Source organism: Leptidea sinapis, chromosome 9 (genome assembly GCF_905404315.1).
Source record: "Leptidea sinapis chromosome 9, ilLepSina1.1, whole genome shotgun sequence".
Lineage (NCBI taxonomy): Eukaryota > Metazoa > Arthropoda > Insecta > Lepidoptera > Pieridae > Leptidea > Leptidea sinapis.
In genome coordinates this window covers 10,432,415-10,451,527 of record NC_066273.1, presented here as the reverse complement: position 1 = coordinate 10,451,527, position 19,113 = coordinate 10,432,415, and the positions used below count along the sequence as shown (strand labels likewise).

Below are 19,113 nucleotides of genomic sequence, written 5' to 3'. Positions count from 1 at the left end.
GGGAGCGACAATTTCCACTCTCGCAAATACTGAGATTGGAAATAGATTGCGAGATTGGAAGCCCTATCATGCTGAAGGATGGAAAGTTTTAACAAGATGTTGTGACGGGAGCAGCCATGGAATGCGGATTCGATCCTTTTTGGGAATTGCATATCTTTTTATGTCTGGGTATTAGTATTGTTGTTAACTTCCGAGTGGTAGGAATCATTCATTTATGGATACCGAAGGGCAACGAACTACTACTGGCCCTTTGCTATCTTTCCTATCTTCCTTGCATCTTCATACGTTTCTTAACTCATATTCAAGGTCTAGTCGCCCATACGAATATCTTTCGGCTTATTTTCTTTAATGAAATTAGCTCCATTACCAATTTCATTTTCTAATTTAAATTTGCTCGATTTACTTAAACTCATACTGTAGTATGACTTACAACCTGTTTGAATTCTTGATAGTTTGCCAGATAGACAGATCACCAACCTGATTAATTTTTTCCTGATGTCTTTCGATTCCTATGAACAGAAAACGGATTGTTTTTCATACGCTCAGTAATTTCTTCTACAAGCCTTATTTTAAACCTATTTTCTATACATATGAACCGCTATGGCATTTTAATGGCCATTCGTCACTAGGATAAGAGACGTACAGCCAACTAAGGTATAGCCGCGTACTGACTGAGCGAGCACCCGCGCGAGGCAGCCGCTCGAGTCAAATCCTCGGTCGGTCAAGACGTGCCTCGCACGCTCGTGTTTAACCATGCTTGTTCAATGAACGACGGAATCTTTTTCTGGTTCTGATAGTAAGGGTATCCTCAATATACTGAACACAGAACTTAAAATGGCTTTTTCCACAGCTCTTCTAGCATTGCAAAGCCTGTAATTTGTTTTCGTTTTCTTTTTTGTTTTAATTAATATAAAGGCAGCGGTGGCTATAGCTTTCCGAACGTAGGGTCACATGCAAAATTGGCTATAATATTAGCCGCGTTAGGCACTTACAGTGTCTGTTCGACTTCACGTTAAGCTGAGACTGAGAGCTCGATGCTGGCTCCTGACTGTGGCTCGGACATGCCGCACGCGGCAGCCTCATGCAAAAAATCTATAGACTGAGGCGGCGTCCCGCGGCAAACGTCCGAGGTTTCCTTGCGAGGCTGCTCGCTCAGTCAGTACCCGGCTTGGCAGCTAATAAAGATGGACGATGATTGCATTTTAACGGCAAGGGACCAAACTTACGAGTGTCTTAGTCGTGTTTTGATGAATGATTGAGTATCTGTGTTTCGGTCTAAAGGGCGCCGTAGCTAGTGAAATTACTGGGCAAATGAGACTTAACATCGTACGTCTCAAGGTGACCAGCGCAATTGTAGTGCCGCTCAGCATTTTTGGCTTTTTCAAGAAACCTGAACGGCACTGTCTTTTATTTGTCAGTCTCGTCTTTTATTTTCATAAAAAAAATCTATATAATGAGTCATTGAAAATCTAAAGATGATTGAAAATATTTTAATTTGATTTCGAATTTCAAACAGAACGCCGAGGCGTCGTATGACTTCAGCAGTAACGACCCCTTCCCGTACCCCAGATACACCGACGATTGGTTCAACAGGTATGTATACCCTTTCTAAGTAATATGAATATTAAGTGTTAGTGAAAGAACAATTTGCAACAAAAAGACAATCTAGTTGAAATGTTAAAACAGCATTCAAAGATTAAAGAATACAAAATTAGATCCTTTTTTTTTATTTTTTACTTGTCTAAACCACTTTCAATAAAGTCCAAAGTTTCAACTTTGGACGAAATCTTATATACGAAATGTTCCACATGAACCCATCGGTATTCAATTTATATTTTATTCAGCATTCGCTGACGAAAAACTAATCTATCAGTAGAACATCTTCGCGATGAATAGGCAAGACAAATGAAAAGAATTATGATAAATGAAACTCTAAATGTTACATACAACTGACGCAACACTTCATGTAAATGGGGTAAATTATTTAGATTTTCTTCATAAAAAGATAACAAAATCGCGTTATAAAATAGGGCCCCAACCCAACTTACCAAATAAAGAAAAAAAACTTATTAAAATCAACGATTGAAGCGACGACAAACTCCGTAGGTTTATAAACATATTTGATTTAATTTTATAGTTAAATATTTTATTAAATAACATGTGTTAAATATTTAGTTTTAATTAAGATTAACTATTTTTATAATTTATGATTACTCACCCTCATAGACTCAGAAAAGAACGATGAAATTATTATTTATTCTCATAAAAATCATTTAACTTTCAATTGTGTTTTGCGAGAGCTATGAAGATATTGAAATCTAATCAAGCAAAGTTGATTAAAGCCTCCAGTAGCGAGGCAATCAGATTCGAATCTAATTTCAACAAAAGGTCAAACTAAATTTAATACTTTTATTATATTCGCTCCAAGTTGCGTAATAGATTTCTTATATTTTATATTTACGAGATGGCTCGTCTGAAGAAGATTGATGTACTTGGGTGTGCGAGTATACGCGAGAAATGATTATAAATTTCAATACATATATATTATAATATTTACTTGTCAATATTTTAATGAAGAATGATAATTATGACTTAAAATGGTATGAAAAATATTTTCGGTCATTCGATGATAGGAGTTGAAAAGTTTTGTACACCCCTCAACCCCACAATGCGCACCCCTGAAAAGAGCTTAGCTAGAAAGAAGCTAAGAATGAACAAGAATATTATAAAGGTACCCTCTTATCAGTTTAAACTGTAGGACATTTTTGGTCGTAAATAAGTATTAGTCACCGAATGTAATTCAATATTATTAAATCATATTGAGTGAAATAATAGTAGAAGTTACCGAGAATATATATAACAAAATTTTCGAAACGGCACTGTTAATGCTTCATTAAGTCACCCTCTCAAACTAGGTAACATTGACACTCAATTTGACCTATTGACCTTAAGCCAGTTTACTTAATCTACATAAATAACTAGTAAGTAAGCTTCACTGAACGTTATCAAAGACAGTGTTAGTACAGAAGTTGTGAGTTGGCTGCATTACTCTGTGGATATTTCCGCTCGGTTTGCGTTATAGACTATTAAAACTTTGCTATTCCTATTAAATCTGTATTTCACAGCTATAGATTCGCAATAGAAGTTCCATTCCCAGCCTTTTATCATTTTTATTAGAGCTCTTTAAGGGCAATAAAATAAGAGATCAAAAGTTTATAACAAGGTGAATGATATAATTCTGTATGAAATTCATTTTTATATTTATACTAGCTGACCCGACAGACGTTGTTCTGTTCATAATAAAAAAAAACTCTTGCGGATGGAATTTTGGAAAATCCGTTCTTAGCTGACCTCTACTCGGTGAAAAGAATATTCCTACCAAATTTCAAGTCTTTAGCTCTAGTGGTTCCAGAGATATCGTGATGAGTGACTATATACGTGGAAATCTCTTATATATATATATATAGATTGAACTTCGGAAATGGATTGTCTTGATTCATAACAAAAACTTTCAAGGATTGGCCTTAAGATTTGAATGGTCAGGGCGAATGCGAGACGGATCGGAAATAAAAGATTTGCTGGCTAACTCGTCATGCAAAATGTTCATTAAGTAGTTGCTGCAGATCCGAAGAATTGCTTTTATCATTGCTGCATTGATCTCTTGACATCGATCAAGTTATTTGTCCATGAAGTATAATTGTAAAAATTTAAGCTGTGCATCTTCGAGAGGTTGCAGTGATCCAATACGATGGTGAATCTGTCCTTATATCTACAATATCAAAAGCAAAACCCGTATTACTGATTTATAAACACTTTTTTTTGAATTAGCATACACAATACATAGGAATAAGTATAGTACGTATGTTATTCTTTTACTGTATTGTGTGTAAGTATGTAAATAAATAAATACCTTGAATGTCGGATTAAATCATAGCGCATATATAACAAGTCCGATACTTTCGACTGCCCCAACAAGAAGTGCCCAATATCTGAGAGCAATTCGTAACTAATATTACGTCGTATCTTAATATTACGAAACTACCAACATTATAATAAAGTGACATCACTAACATTTTGCATGTGATTATATAATATAACAATTACTAAAAATATAATTATTATAATAACTAAATATATTAACTAAAACAATATAAAATTAAGACGTTACAAATTATTCTAACGGAATAAAAAAAATAAGGACTACTTACATAACAGTGTAGCACCGAAGCAAGCCGAATAACGTGTAAATACATAGCCCCACGCACATACTTACACTACTACAGGCCGGTAGGCGGCCATTATGAGAATTGTCATGGTCTGTGACAGATCAGTTTGCGTCTCTATAAAATATTTAAAAAATGCCGTTGTTCGTTGTGAAAAAGTGAAACAACGATACTATGTAAGTATTTGTGGCCATATATGATTATTTAAGGGAGAAAAATTGTGTAACTAGTATCCCCGGGGGCCGCACACACACTAGCATATCGGTGCTTCACTTGCTAATATCACGGCGTGGAGTCCTTCTTTTTTTACTCGTCCGTGATTATTCTATTAATATTATCATAACTGAATGTTGGTACTAATTGGAATGTCAAATAACCATAACAGTAAGTAGTTAAATTGGAAACCACGCCGAGGCAAGATACATAATTGTGATACATAGTTATGTATCACAATTATGTATCTTGCCTATATATGTTCGTTAGTTCCCTTACTGTATAGTTATGATACAAGCTTTGGTTACGTAAATTAAATACAGGATATTTAAGGATATGAAATGATGTCATGTTTCTCCATATAATAAATATTCAAACTTATATCGGATAAACAAAGGCATTGATACATTGCACACGCCCTAATAAGCACCTCTTGACCCCTGGTTTTGTGGATGTTTTTTAATGGTTGCCTCACCGTAAGAGAATCACGTAATGCATAGTCATTACGTGATTCTCTTACTCATTTGCCCCCTTTTATATTAAAAAGATGAGAATTTAAGGCGTTATTAATAATGCCAGTGACCTTGTTCAAACAACGAGGGTAGGTGACCAGGATGTATGGGTGGTGTGGAGGTTGTCTTATCATCATTGATGACTTAAAAAAAAGTTAATACAGCCACCCGATGTTATTTTCTTTTCTGCATTGTTGGAAACTAAAATTATGTTATTTTGAGAAATACTAACCGAACGTTTAGGTTTAAATTGAAAATTTCGAGGTCGATTTGTGATTATTTAGTTACAACATAATAGGATTTGACACAAATAAAAAGTACAACAATCATCCAACGTATTATAAGATACACTACAATACTAATTTTTTTTAAGAACTTTTGTTGAAATTTGGAGAAAAACGTTTATAACTAGAGTGAATTATTGGTTTTTCAGTATTTAGGTCTTCATGAAATGACATAGAAAAAGTGCAGCGTTAATTTACTCGCAACTTGTATAAAAACAAGTAAAAATGTACGGATGTTATCTGTACCTGTATCCGTCTTTTGCAACTTTGCAAATAAGGAGAACCAGAGTTATTCTGGTTCACTTTTAACTATTACTCCAAAGCAAAGTAACAACCCTGATGCCCTCTGCAGAAGTGTATTAGAGGTGACGGCACCGGATAGTTCTGTCCGTTCGTGCAGGCCTCTGCCCTATTTCCATCTACCATCAACGCGGACAATTTTTTCGGAAAATGCGCCAACCTTGCGGGCACTTACCTAGCTTAATGGGCTTATTGCTCAGTACTAAGAATTACATGTTTTTAGTGTTAGTTTATATGAATTTAATAAACTTTGTATATGCAACCTCTGACTCGGTATTGTGTTGTTGTTAATTATATATATTGTTGTTTGTTGATCAGCCACGGGACTCGGTGCGCCGGTGAGGTGGCGGCAGCGAGGGACAACGGAGTGTGCGGTGTGGGCGTGGCCTATCACTCTAAAGTTGCTGGTAAGTTGTAGCGTCTTCACGTGGAGCGATTTAAGTTTATCACCTGCGAAAATGAATGACTGAAAAAAAAAACCAACAGTTGGCTCAGTGGAAGAGCACTTACACGGAACGCGAGAATTCGCGGGTTAGAGTCCCACGTCATTTATAAATGTTATTTATAAATTTGACTTGTGTAATTAATCCCAAAGGGTACTTTAAAAAATAACAAATTAATTTAATTTTAAACCTTTTAAATATTTATCGCTTCAACTCACTGTTTGAATGACTGATGAAAACTGAACTCTTTTACGTCACGTCTTACCTTGTTATATTTGAAATATTTAGTAACTAGCAGTTGCCCGTTGCATTTGCAACTAAAGGTTTTATCTCAATAAAATGTTTAAGTTAAGGGATAACAGAGAGAGTTGTCATACTGAAACATGCGGGGCAAGCCTGTCAGCCATTAAGTTGGCATAGCGACATTCCATTCTGCACGGACGCACGCCAAGAAAGGGAAGATATTAGCCTAATAAAAACGTCCTAGTTTTTATTGTATTTAAACACTTAACATTAGATGATTATATTATTTATAACATATATATGTATATATTAATACACTCATAAAAGATGTAAAACAGTTTCACCGAGATTTTTATTTTATTTATTCGTAAAAATATCAACTATTTTATTTCTTCTAAAATATTGTTAATGATACACAATCGGAGTTTTACCGTGACAAACAATTTTTCATTGGAATTTATTTTAAATTTTTACAAAAATCCAATGTGAAACCGTTATGGACCGTCAGATTTTAGGATTTAAATTAAAAACTATTTTTAAAACAATTGTTAAAAAACGTTCGTGTGGGAAAGTTTAACGGTATAATAGCATAAACGATTTTCTTAATGACACCACAGACTGGTAATTATGCGAACACCCGTAGGCTCTTAAATTATAACGGCCTTACAAATAAAATTGGCATAAAGTTATAACAATGCACAAGCCAAGAATATGTAAAATGTTTACAAATAGACATTTTGCTTACGAATGGTTTGTTCGGACGTATAACGTTTCCCGCGTTTATTTGCAAGGCAGCTTGTCATTCGGAAAACTTCAGAATTATCATTGTATTGACAGTGCTGTCAGCGATATTGTAAACATTTTGCATTTTCTTTGTTTATCATCAGTTGTAACTTAATACCAAGTTTATTTGTAAGGCCGTTATAATTTAGGAGCCTGCGGGTGTTCGCATCATTACCAGTCTGTGGTGTCATTAAGAAAATCATTCATGCTATGTTAAACTTTCCCACACGAACGTTTTTTAACAATTGTTTTAAAATTTCGTTTTTCCTTTTTTCATTTCCTTGCCTGCCGCAAGGAACTTAGCGGAACATTTCTCAGGTCTGTGGCATTCTATTTTGAATTGGTGGTAGTTTTTGAGGTTCAATAAGTGATTATGAATCCTACTTTGAATAGAAATATTTGAATTTGAAACACAGCCCTAATTGGCTGTTAGTCAGCACCTATAAATATCTCTGCCTAACGCTGAGTTACCTTGACGCTAATAAGTTTTGTCAGTTATACAAACATATTTATAATTTCAAAACAATTATACAAAAGAGGTCTATAATGTCAGATTTCGAATCAATTTAAATCCTTTTAACGGACTTTATCGAAACAAACTGTTTTTCTGTATTAAAAGTTGTAATAATACCAATGAAACCTTTAATCCATAGTATGCTTTTTTTAATGGAAAATAAGGGACGAGACGAGCAGGACGTTCAGCTGATGGTAATTGATACACCCTGCCCATTACAATGCAGCGTCGCTTAGGATTCTTGAAAAACCTCAAAAATTCTGAGCGGCACTACAATTGCGATCGTCACATTGAGACATTATATGTTAAGCCTCATTTGTCCAGTAATTTCACTAGGATCCTGTGCACAACGCCTCCCACTGCTTCTGTCATTCCTGTGATATTGCAATAGAGTGTGGGCAGCGGTGATCACTTAACTTCAGGTGACCCGTACGCTCGTTTGTCTTTCTCGTTCATTAAAAAGAAATATATGGAACATTTCAAATAATTTCGTGGTACCAAATATTTATATCTTCACTCATGTATGTGTGATAATGCTACGATTCTACGTGCTACGGATCTACGCGCTACGAAGCGATCATATACCGTTTTGTAGGTTTTTGTTTACTACGAGACATAAAGCTAACGCACTGGATGATAAATAAATAAGCCTTTATACAGACAAATCTTTTTTTTTTAATATGCACAATTTTTATTTAAATTTGATAATTATTCCTTCATAAATAAATTTTTGGACTAATTGAATTATTGTCAGTTTTGTCAGTTTGTCTATTATAGACATTGGCCTCCTCCAACCGTCTCCACAGACTCCTATTTTCAGCTGTTCTAGTCCATCTAGTCCAACCATCTCCTAAATGGTCTACCTAGGTTTGTTTTTGTTTGTATTTTAAGAATGATAAAAAAGAATGCTGGGAGAGTTTCTTGCGCCGCTTCTTCTCTCTCAGAGCGCCATTTGTTTCCAAGGCGGTAGTAGTATCTAGTATATTAGAAATGACATCAAAAATAATTCTAAAGGAATCAATTTTGTAAAAAAAAAGCCTTTTATGCCTTTTATAATAATGCCTAATTAATCGAGTTAATAACATAACATTATTCTAAATTTATCATAGTGCTACTTTATTATGTATTTTTATTTATTTAAAAGGAATAACAATACAAATAGTATGAAATACTTCAACCAATGCTGAGATGCAGTTCCCTTTTTTTTAAACTACAGAACTTAGATTAAGGATTGGTCTCCGTTGCACTTTAACTAGATGACGCAGGCGTAGTCGCAAAGAGCGGCAACTAATACTACGCCCAAGTGAGCGTACTCGAGCCAGTCTCGAACAATGTTTGACTATGATGTGCCACATGTTCTATTAAACTTTGCTTATAATTGAAACTAAAATACCGGGTTGCGTTGTAAAACTTTGTAAAAATAATTCGACAAGAAATAAGAAAGACACTGGTATATCATATCATCATTATTTTGTATTTAATAAATTTCAATGAAAAATAACAAGAAGCGTATGTTACAAATTTGAAACATGCCATTGAGATGCCACGCACACAAGCATCTAATAGTTGCCGTAAAAAAAGGAAACATTCTTATGTGGTGCGGTATCTAGTTGGAGCGCAACGGAGACGAATCCCTAATTTAAGCTACAGAATAATATATTGGAAATTTGAAGTAAGTCCCACATTAAATGAGAAAAACTTTTTACAAAAAGCCAAATCATAACTTGATAAAGGGTCCAAATCTACTCGGCTGACAGAAAGAGTATAAGAAAGACTAAACTCAATTTTTATTTCAATAACTATCATCCTTTAAAGAACCTTAGCACGGTGTTATAAAAGACCTTTCATCGTCCTTATGCCTCAGAAAATAAGTCACATTTTATAAATCCTCCAAAAATCCGAGCCATTGCTTAAGCCATAAAAAGATTTTATGAGAGTAATGTCAGATTTCGTATAAATGTATTTTGTTAGTCTTGTCTAAAGGTCGTAGACGTAATCTCTGTTCATCACACACCTTTACAGGTAAATTACTTTCGAGACGTTTTTGCATTCGTGTGTGTACGTGTACGGTCAGCACATAAATGAACCAAATCTTTTAATTTTTTTTATAACTTTTATAGCCAGGTAGGTGGGTATGGAACGATATTAAAATAGTGAATATTAATATTAAACATAATTTGAAATGAAACAAATCTTATAACTATATTTACAATACTATGACTACATAAAATTATAACTGTCATTACGTTTACGGGGAAGCGTACCAAGATATTGGCAGAATTTGGATAGCGTTAATTTTAAATTGTAAATTTCAACTACGGACATTTTGCACTCATATTCATCCTTAGAATCACTTTCATCCGATGAATCATTTGTGTTGACTAAGATTTATTCTGATATTATATCTAAAGTCTCATCTGTATCTTGAAATTTCTAATAATTTTACAATAATAACACTGAGCAATAAATATTATAAAAACACAAGTATAAACCACAAGTAAAATCAATTCATCCATTTATCAACTAAAACCAAATAATAATACATCACAACGATTAGCAATGTTTATAAATATAATTATTATTAATTTGGCATTCACCATTGACTTTTGAATGTTAATATATTTTCTTCTTCAAAACATAAATAACCTTTTTTTCTGACTGTACAAGGAAATGTAAATTTCAAATTTAGAATTCTTGTAAATACACAAATATTACTACAAAATAAAAAACTCGTCAGTAATTTACCTGTATATCAGTTAATATCTTATGCTGTCTAATCAAATAAGACATCTTACAGTTGAAAGAAAAAACCTTTTAGTCGTCTTTTACTACATTTAAAAGACGTATTCATCTTCAACTTTCAAGCTAAATTTGATGGTGTAAGGAGATAAAAGAAAGTGTATCTACTTACTTACCTACTATTCATAATTGACAAGTGTTGCAAACAAAAATTGGATAAGATGTTATCCATATTAACATTATTGTAATTTAAATACATCGACATTCAAACTTAATTTGGAAGAGGGAGAAGAAACAAGTGTATCTACTTTGCTCTTTATAATTGACAAGTGTTGCAAACCAAAATTACATACGATGATTATCCCTATTTACATAATTGAAAAAAAAAATACATCGACTGTCAAACTTAATTTGGTAGAGTGAGAAGAAACAAGCGTATCTACTTTGCTCTTTATAATTGACAAGTGTTGCAAACCAAAATTACAAACGATGATTATCTCTATTTACATAATTGAAAAAAAAAATACATCGACTGTCAAACTTAATTTTGTAGAGTGAGAAGAAACAAGCGTATCTACTTTGCTCTTTATAATTGACAAGTGTTGCAAACCAAAATTACAAACGATGATTATCTCTATTTATATAATTGGAAATAAATACATCGACTGTCATACTTAATTTGGTAGAGTGAGAAGAAACAAGCGTATCTACTTTGCTCTTTATAATTGACAAATGTTGCAAACCATAATTGCATCCGATGATTATCCCTATTTACATAATTACAAATAAATACATCGACTGTCAAACTTAATTTGGTAGAGTAAGAAGAAGCAAGTGTATCTACTTTGCGACAAGTGTTGCAAACCAAAATTTGATAGGAAGATCATCCATATTATTAATATTGTTGCAATTTAAGTAGGGATTTTTAAATAAAATACAGTCCATTTCTCGTGTGGTTTAAGAAGCCATTTTTATCAGAGGAGGAGGCTTCTTAATAGGGTGCCAAAACGAAATACAGTATGAATTAAAGTAATACAAGATTTTTACGAGGCTTTATGTGCTACACTAGATTATATAACATTTTATCCTTTAATATTTTCGGGTTCGTAACATCAGAAACATATGGTCTGTAACAAAGTGAGATATTATGTAATTTGAGTAAAGCTTACATTACTTTTATGAGTATAAAATTGTTAGTAAAATATGAAAATAATGATTTATAAATGATGTATTAATATAATATAAGATATTTAGAAAAGGGAGAAAAACACAGAACGATTTCTGAGTTGATTCTAGCAATTACTGAGCAAACATCGTTAAAACAAATAATTTGGAACAAGAAAAAACTTTGATAAAGAATATCAATTAGTGAATTTTGGCAGTTTGATCATTAGAAAATATATATCGCTATAGTATAAAGTTATTATTATTAATTTTTGGCAATTGGAGAGAACATTCATAGCAATAATAATATACTTTTACTAATATTATAAACGCGTAAGTTTGTAAGAATGTACGGATATATGTTTGTTACTCTTTCACGTAAAAACTTCTGAATGGATTTAGATGAAACTCTACAATAATATAGCTTACGTCTCAGAAAATCACATAGGCTATAATTTAATATAGTGTGAATTATCCGAAAAATAACGATAAGTGTAAATTAAGGAGTAAAAAATCTGCCATTAGTACACACGAGTTACACGTATATAATGTATAATGGAAATTTTTCTCTTAAATAGAACCAAAAAGCCCGTGACGGCAAATATCTGTATATAATATAATCTATAATTTATTTTAATGGGTACATTCATAAAGTAGATAAACTTTGTCTTTCACGCTACATTATTTGTACAAATATTTTAATAGTTTCTTTTTATGGGATAGAGGACATTTTAGAGTAGGACAAACGAGCGGGTCACCTGGTGTTAAGTGATCACCGCCGCCCACATTCTCTTGCATCACCAGAGGAATCACAAGAGCGCTTTTTTTGTATGTACCCACGCCTCGGAAACAAGGAAGCTCATTCCACAGCTTTGTAGTACGAGGAAGAAAGCTCCTTGAAAACCGCACTGTGGAGGACTGCCACAGATCCAGATGTTTACGACGATGACCAACCGAGTGCGCGATAATATAGTGCAGTCCGGCGGCGGGCGAACTACTGAATTAATTTAAGTAAAATTTGCAATTTTTATCAATCATTGTGGAGATCTTTGAGGGAGGCCTTCGTCAGCAGCCAGCAGTGGACGTCTTCCATCTGAAATGATGATGATGAGTGTCAGGACAATAGTAGGTACCATCATAGACCTGCACCTAGCCTATAGATAAACAAAGCTTGTAAGTGCGATATATCTAACGGAGGTACAGCAAGATAGAAAAGGAAAGTGAATCTATTGTCACTGTAACCGATATTGCTATGGAAGTAGTTAACAGTCAGCCACGCTTGGAATTAGCTTCTTAGTATTATGAATATTAAACTAACTAGCCACCAGCTAACGCACAAATTGACAAATCAAAATCGGTCACTGGGCTGCCAGGTCGTCTATACGCCAATTCTATGGCGGGGTTGCATCCTGTAAGCTGAACAATATCTAATGTTTTTAAAGTGATAACCCTGACTTCTAGGATTAATACACAAATAAAATTTGAATAACAAAATTTTATGAATGATGCGGGATTCGAACCCACGACCTCCGGCGTTGCGTGCCGGTGCTCTAACCAACTGAGCTAACCGTTCGAGTACCGCCTCGTTATAAAATTCTGTTTGCTTTGTTCAACTCTCAGGTTGTGGCTCCATCTACAGGATCTACTTTACAGTTGATAACCTGCTCAACCCCAACATTTGCATATTAGGAAATTGACTTGAGGTATCGCTCTTGTAAATCTAAACAATATGTTATGTTTTTAAAGTGATAACCCTCACTTCTATGATTAATACACACATAAAATTATTTTTTGGGTTCGAATCCCGCATCGTTCATAAGATTTTGTTTTTCAAATTTTATTTGTGTCATATAAGCTGTTATAGTTAATATTTAAGTCAAATTTAACGTTAACAGTAACGCTGACTTTAACATATACTGCGGATGTGTTGCACCGCAACCGTTGTATTCCTTAAAGTTTAAAAGTGAAATATCAAGTCAATTTCAAATAAAATTTGAAAACGTGCGAGAACGGAACGCAAGAGGTCGCGGGTTCGAGTCCCGCATTGTTAATAAATTTTGTTTGTAAATCTTATTTTATTACTTAATTATTAAGTATATTATATGTGTCTTATTGTCATTATATTAACTAATACCAGATTTTATAGGTCGCTATTTATCTATTTAACATTATCAAAACCTTTAACCGGCGAACATTGGACGGTAACGGTTAAAGCTATGACCTATCATATATATATATTATCAATTGGTGCAACTAATTTTTTTTCTCTTTGGCTCGGACCCCAGACTAAATATCTTTGATATTGGTAAAGTTGGTTAATGGAACCCAGTCTAGGCCTGTTTACCATATTTATATTACAACGAGTGTCAATGGAGATATTTAGAAATAATCTGATAATATTGAACGACACAATTATAACATTTACGTCGAACATGTCGTATTACGTCAATGTATGCTGGTTGCGTTATCACTGATAAGGATTCATTCATTTTATTCCACTCCATCTAGCAATCAGCTGTTTACACGAGCTAAATGGAAAGATTGGCTTTGTTATGACAGTAAAAGGGAAGGATTGAATATTCATGAAAAAATTAATTTATCGGTTTTCGGATACTAAGCCTGCATCTTTCGTGGATGATATTATGTAGTCCATAAAAAGACATTCATTTTTCTCAAAATTCTATATGATGTCATTTCTAACACAACCACCGCTTCGGAAACAAATGGCGCTCTGAGAGAGAAGAACCCGTCTCTCCCAGCATTATTTTTTGGGCTCTTTTTAATAAAATATGCAATTATTACAAAAGTTATTGTTATAAAATTATCATAATCTAGTCCCAGGCTGTCTCATCACTTAGATATTCAGCTGTGGAGTAGAAGAATTTACGACAGAGCTATTTTTAATAAAATATTTAAATTTACTTATAGATAATGCCTGAAAAGTGGCTGGGACTTTATTAAAAAAGTGGATACATTTACCCTTAACATACCTAATAGCTATTAGGTATGTTATCAAGCCTACTAGAATTAGTTACGAGCAATCCCTTATTTCTAGTGTTATAATAATGAAAGAGCAAAAAGGTTACGATTTTTGTGAACGTATATTAAATTTTCATAATGTACAATGAACAGTCATAATATTTATTTCTTTAAATTTATCTTTGAGTTTATATAAATATAGTGTAACGAGTTGATCGCTTGAGTGACTTCCTCTATCTTTTAACTTAAATAAAGTGTTCAGCCACTAAAGTACAGTAAAGCCTTAAGTGTCACGTAATGTTAAGTGAACCGTTAGAGCCACTCAGCGCGTTGAGTGTTATTTAGCCTTTATTCTTAATGCCTTATAGCAATACCGCCATTTTGAAAAATAAGAAAATTCTATACATATAATAAAACTATAACAAAATATAAAGTTTATCTGTGAGAGTAATTAATTATTATTAGGTAAAAATTGGTTGTCATAAAATTTAAATTTTGTTGCCGCGTCGAATTCCTACCAAGATATATCATATGCAAACGGTGGTTTTTAATTTATTATTTACTTATTAGTTAAACTTTCCTATCACCGGAAATATTTTCTAAAGAATACTTGCTGTGTGTTCCATTAACAATACCGATGCCAAATAAGTACTTTATAGAATTTTTGTTTGATTCCCTACTTGTCTATAATATGTATGTACGCTTAGAACGCAAAAATTAAAAAAAGGATTGATTCGGGACAGCATAATAGGCTACTTAATGTATTATTTCTTCAAAGTGATAACCCTCAGGTTACATTTGATACAAGTGAGCTTCTGTGATAAATTACACAAATTAAATTTGAAATTAGTAAGTCCATTGTTGGTCATATGTTTTTACAACATTATCCCAGAAAATGTAGAAAACAGAATATATGTCAAGAAATTCTAGAGTTGCTTGTTTAAAAACGTTTGTGTGGTAAAGCTTACTAATACATATATGACTTCCTTAATTATATTAATGACTGGGAATGGAGTGACCGCCCTCAGGCTATTTAATTAATAAATTTTATTGTAATAAATTAATATGTAATTAATTAATTTTATTATAATTTTTACTGTTATTTAAAGATAAGAAGCCCGCTTGCGATTATACCTTCTCAGGTCTGAGGCAAAACTTTCCGATGGTATCTGGTAGATTTTGACATTCAATAATTAGTGAATTTAAATCGTATTTTGAATAAATATATTTAAATTTGAATACTAATGAAAAATTATGTGTCTAAAAGTGACAACTCATACATTCCAGTGGTTAGTGACCCTGCCTACTGAGACTCCCGGGCCCTTTAGGGTTCGAACCGCGGTAGATGCAAACATTTATATGATAAGTATGGGTGTTTGTTTCCAAATAATGGATGTTTATATGCATTTATGAATTTTGTATTGTATATACCGTTGTCTTGTACCCATAGTACAGGCTATGCCTAGTTTGGGGCAAGATAATTTGGTTAAAAGTGTGTCAATTTTATATTATTAGTTGTATGTATTTTTTAATGCTGACTCATAATCAAATTTAAAAAAAAAATTGCCGTGGATCACCCTTAACATTTAGGGAGATAAAAAATAGATGTTGTCCGATTCTCAGACCTAGGTACCCAATATGCACTCAAAATTTCATGAGAATCGGTCAAGCCGTTTCTAAGGAGTTTAACTACAAACACCGCGACATGAGAATTTTATATATTAGATTATGATTATTAAAGATATATAAACTCATGACCAGGTATAAGGATGTTGGACCAGCCCTACATGACAGACCTCATCGAAGCCAACTCCATGGGACACGAGCCTCATAAGATCCACATCTACAGCGCGTCCTGGGGACCTACAGATGACGGCAGAACTGTGGATGGACCCAGGAACGCGACCATGAGAGCTATCGTCAGGGGCGTGAACGAGGTAACATTTTTGTATTGAAAACTTCTTCATGCGCGTTGGGCATTTTTGAGATGGAAGGAAACCATTGAACTTATGTTACGTTGGTAACCATAACAACACTGTTATGGTTTCCGACACCTTTGTACTTGTATGTATATCTATAAGTATTTACATAATAATATTTTTTTTATGTACATATTTACAAATACAAATATATTATCTAGATATATTAGCCCCGTTTATACAAGATTGAGTTTGGATTGAAATACATTGATAAAATAAAATACATTTTTTTTTAAATGAAAATAAGGGACGCGACGGGCAGGACGTTCAGCTGGTGGTAATTGATACGTCCGGCCCATTACAATACAGGGCGATCTTGAAAAGCCCAAAAATACTAAGCGGGCCTACTTATTTATATTTGCCAAGTAATTTCGCTAGCTACGGCGCCCTTCAGATCGAAACACAATAATGCTTACACATTACTGCTTCACGGCAGAAATAGGCACCGTTGTGATACCTATAATGTAGCCGGCCTGTGCATAGGAGCCTCCCACTGGTAGAGCCATATGCTTAACCAAGCATTCATACACGGGCAGAAAATACGCGAGGGACTGTAGTAGTCGGGTAGTATAATATATGTTTTTTTTTATGAAAATAAGGGACGAGACGAGCAGGACGTTCAGCTGATGGTAATTGACACGCCCTGCCTATAACAATGCAGTGCCGCTCGGGATTCTTGAAAAACACCAAAAATTCTGAGTGGCACTACAACTGCGCTCATCACCTTGAGACATAAGATGTCAAGTCTCATTTGCCCAGTAATTTCACAAGCTACAACCTCCTTCAGACCGAAACACATTAAAGCTTACACATTACTGCTTCACGGCAGAAAAAGGCGCCGTTGTAGTAACCATAATCTAGCCGGCATCCTGTGAAAAGGAGCCTCCCACTGGTTGCAAACTGGTTGTTTTTATATTTAATACGTGCACATAATAAAATATAAATTAAGCTAATTCAACAAATGATTGAAATACCATTTAGTTTTAATTAACTTTTAAATCAATAGAGCTTTGCAGTAAGTTTTCTTAAGCCATCTACACAGTACATTGTGCTTGGCTTAACATTGTTAGACTTTCTGTTTGAATTATCGCGAGCGACTAAGCCACCCACAAGTTTAATAACGTTAAGTGTTCTTACATTGTATACATTATTTCCAACACGAACGTATATCTAAACCAAATTTTTATGTTGGAAAGACTTCGGTGAATCTAATATAAAATTCAATCCAGTCTTCTTGCATAAAATGTTTATTTTAACTTGTAAGAAAAGTCTTTGTTAATAAATATATAACAAAGGTTATATTTAAAAAATAACAAATTAGTAAATTATTTTTGATTTATTTGTCTTTCGAAATCCCATGCAAACTTTCATCCCTCATTTCAACCCATTCATGCCCTTGTTTACAGCAAAATGTAATCATGCGTCCGTTCCCACACTCTATCCTATTTCTGTACTGAATTTTATCAAAATTGGTTCAATGGGCGTGAAAGCGTATCAAACAAACTTACATTCACATTTATAATATTAGTAGTTAGTTAGGATAATCAAATTTTTGTACATTTTTGTCATGTCCTAACAAGCGTGAACTAATGGTGTAAAAAAGACTTTGATTTTTTTTTTGGGAATAGGAGGACAAACGAGCGTACTGGTCACCTGGTGTTAAGTGATCACCACCGCCCACATTCTCTTGCAACACCAGAGCAATCACAAGAGCTTTGCCGGCTTTTAAGGAAGGTGTACGCGCTTTTTTTAAGGTACCCATGTCGTATCGTCCCGGAAACACCGCACAAGGAAGCTCATTCCACAGCTTACTAGTACGAGGAAGAAAGCTCCTTGAAAACCACACTGTGGAGGACCGCCACACATCCAGTTGGTGGGGATGATATACTACTTTGTGGCGTGTCGTGCGAAGGTGGAATTCGGCGGCAGGAATAAGGTTAAACAGCTCTTCGGAACACTCCCCGTGATAAATGCGGTAAAAGACACACAACAACACACACAAGACTTGGAAAATCTACAGATTTTGAATTATATTAAGACATTTGTACATCGCCAGTCTCAGTATTTATATTAATAAAACAATAACAATATACTAAAACTAGATTTCAAATTAATTTCGACAACCCATATAGCCCAGTGGTTATTCCCGAGTCAATGGATGGTTATATGTATGTTTTAGTAATTATTTTATATATTAAATATATCGTTATCTTGTACCCATAGCACAGGCTATGCCTAGTTTGGGGCAAGATAATTTGTGTGTTAATATCCGGACAACCGTGCCTTGCTCTAATTTTAAGAATGTACAAAACTTGAACAAAAAAAAACTAATAGGACATCCGGATTTGAACCGGTGTCTTCTGCTTTCCGTATCACCCCAATGTCCCATCTGAGCTATTATAGTCTTGTATATAGTAGCGAACAGAGACATTGGCAACTATAGGCCAATTAGTCTTCTATCCAGTTTATATAAGCTTTTCTCATCATTGCTTTTGGGCAGAATAACAGAAAAAATAGACAAATGCAACCCGTAGAACAAGCCGGGTTCCGTTCCAGTTTCTCCACGATGGATCATATTCAAACAATAGAACAACTGATAGAGAAATTCAAAGAATATAATCAACCACTCTATATAGGGTTTGTAGATTACTTTAAAGCATTTGATAGTATTACTCATGGCTCTATATGGGAGCCATTGACATCATGCAATATAAAATACTGCTTTATACAAGTGATT

At 34.0% G+C, this 19,113-nt stretch overlaps 1 protein-coding gene and 1 non-coding gene across 2 annotated transcripts in view; one reads left to right on the top strand and one right to left on the bottom strand.

Annotated features, from left to right (window-relative positions):
- Positions 1-19,113, top strand: part of LOC126966140 (neuroendocrine convertase 2) — an 86,484-nt gene that overhangs the window by 39,767 nt on the left and 27,604 nt on the right. Inside the window, exons 5-7 of the mRNA XM_050810079.1 lie at positions 1,517-1,593; positions 5,851-5,939; positions 16,159-16,334. Coding sequence (XP_050666036.1) covers positions 1,517-1,593; positions 5,851-5,939; positions 16,159-16,334 — 342 coding nt within the window. The remainder of the gene's footprint in view (positions 1-1,516; positions 1,594-5,850; positions 5,940-16,158; positions 16,335-19,113) is intronic.
- Positions 12,918-12,991, bottom strand: Trnac-gca (transfer RNA cysteine (anticodon GCA)). The gene has a single exon. It is a non-coding gene; the product is annotated as a tRNA-Cys (tRNA).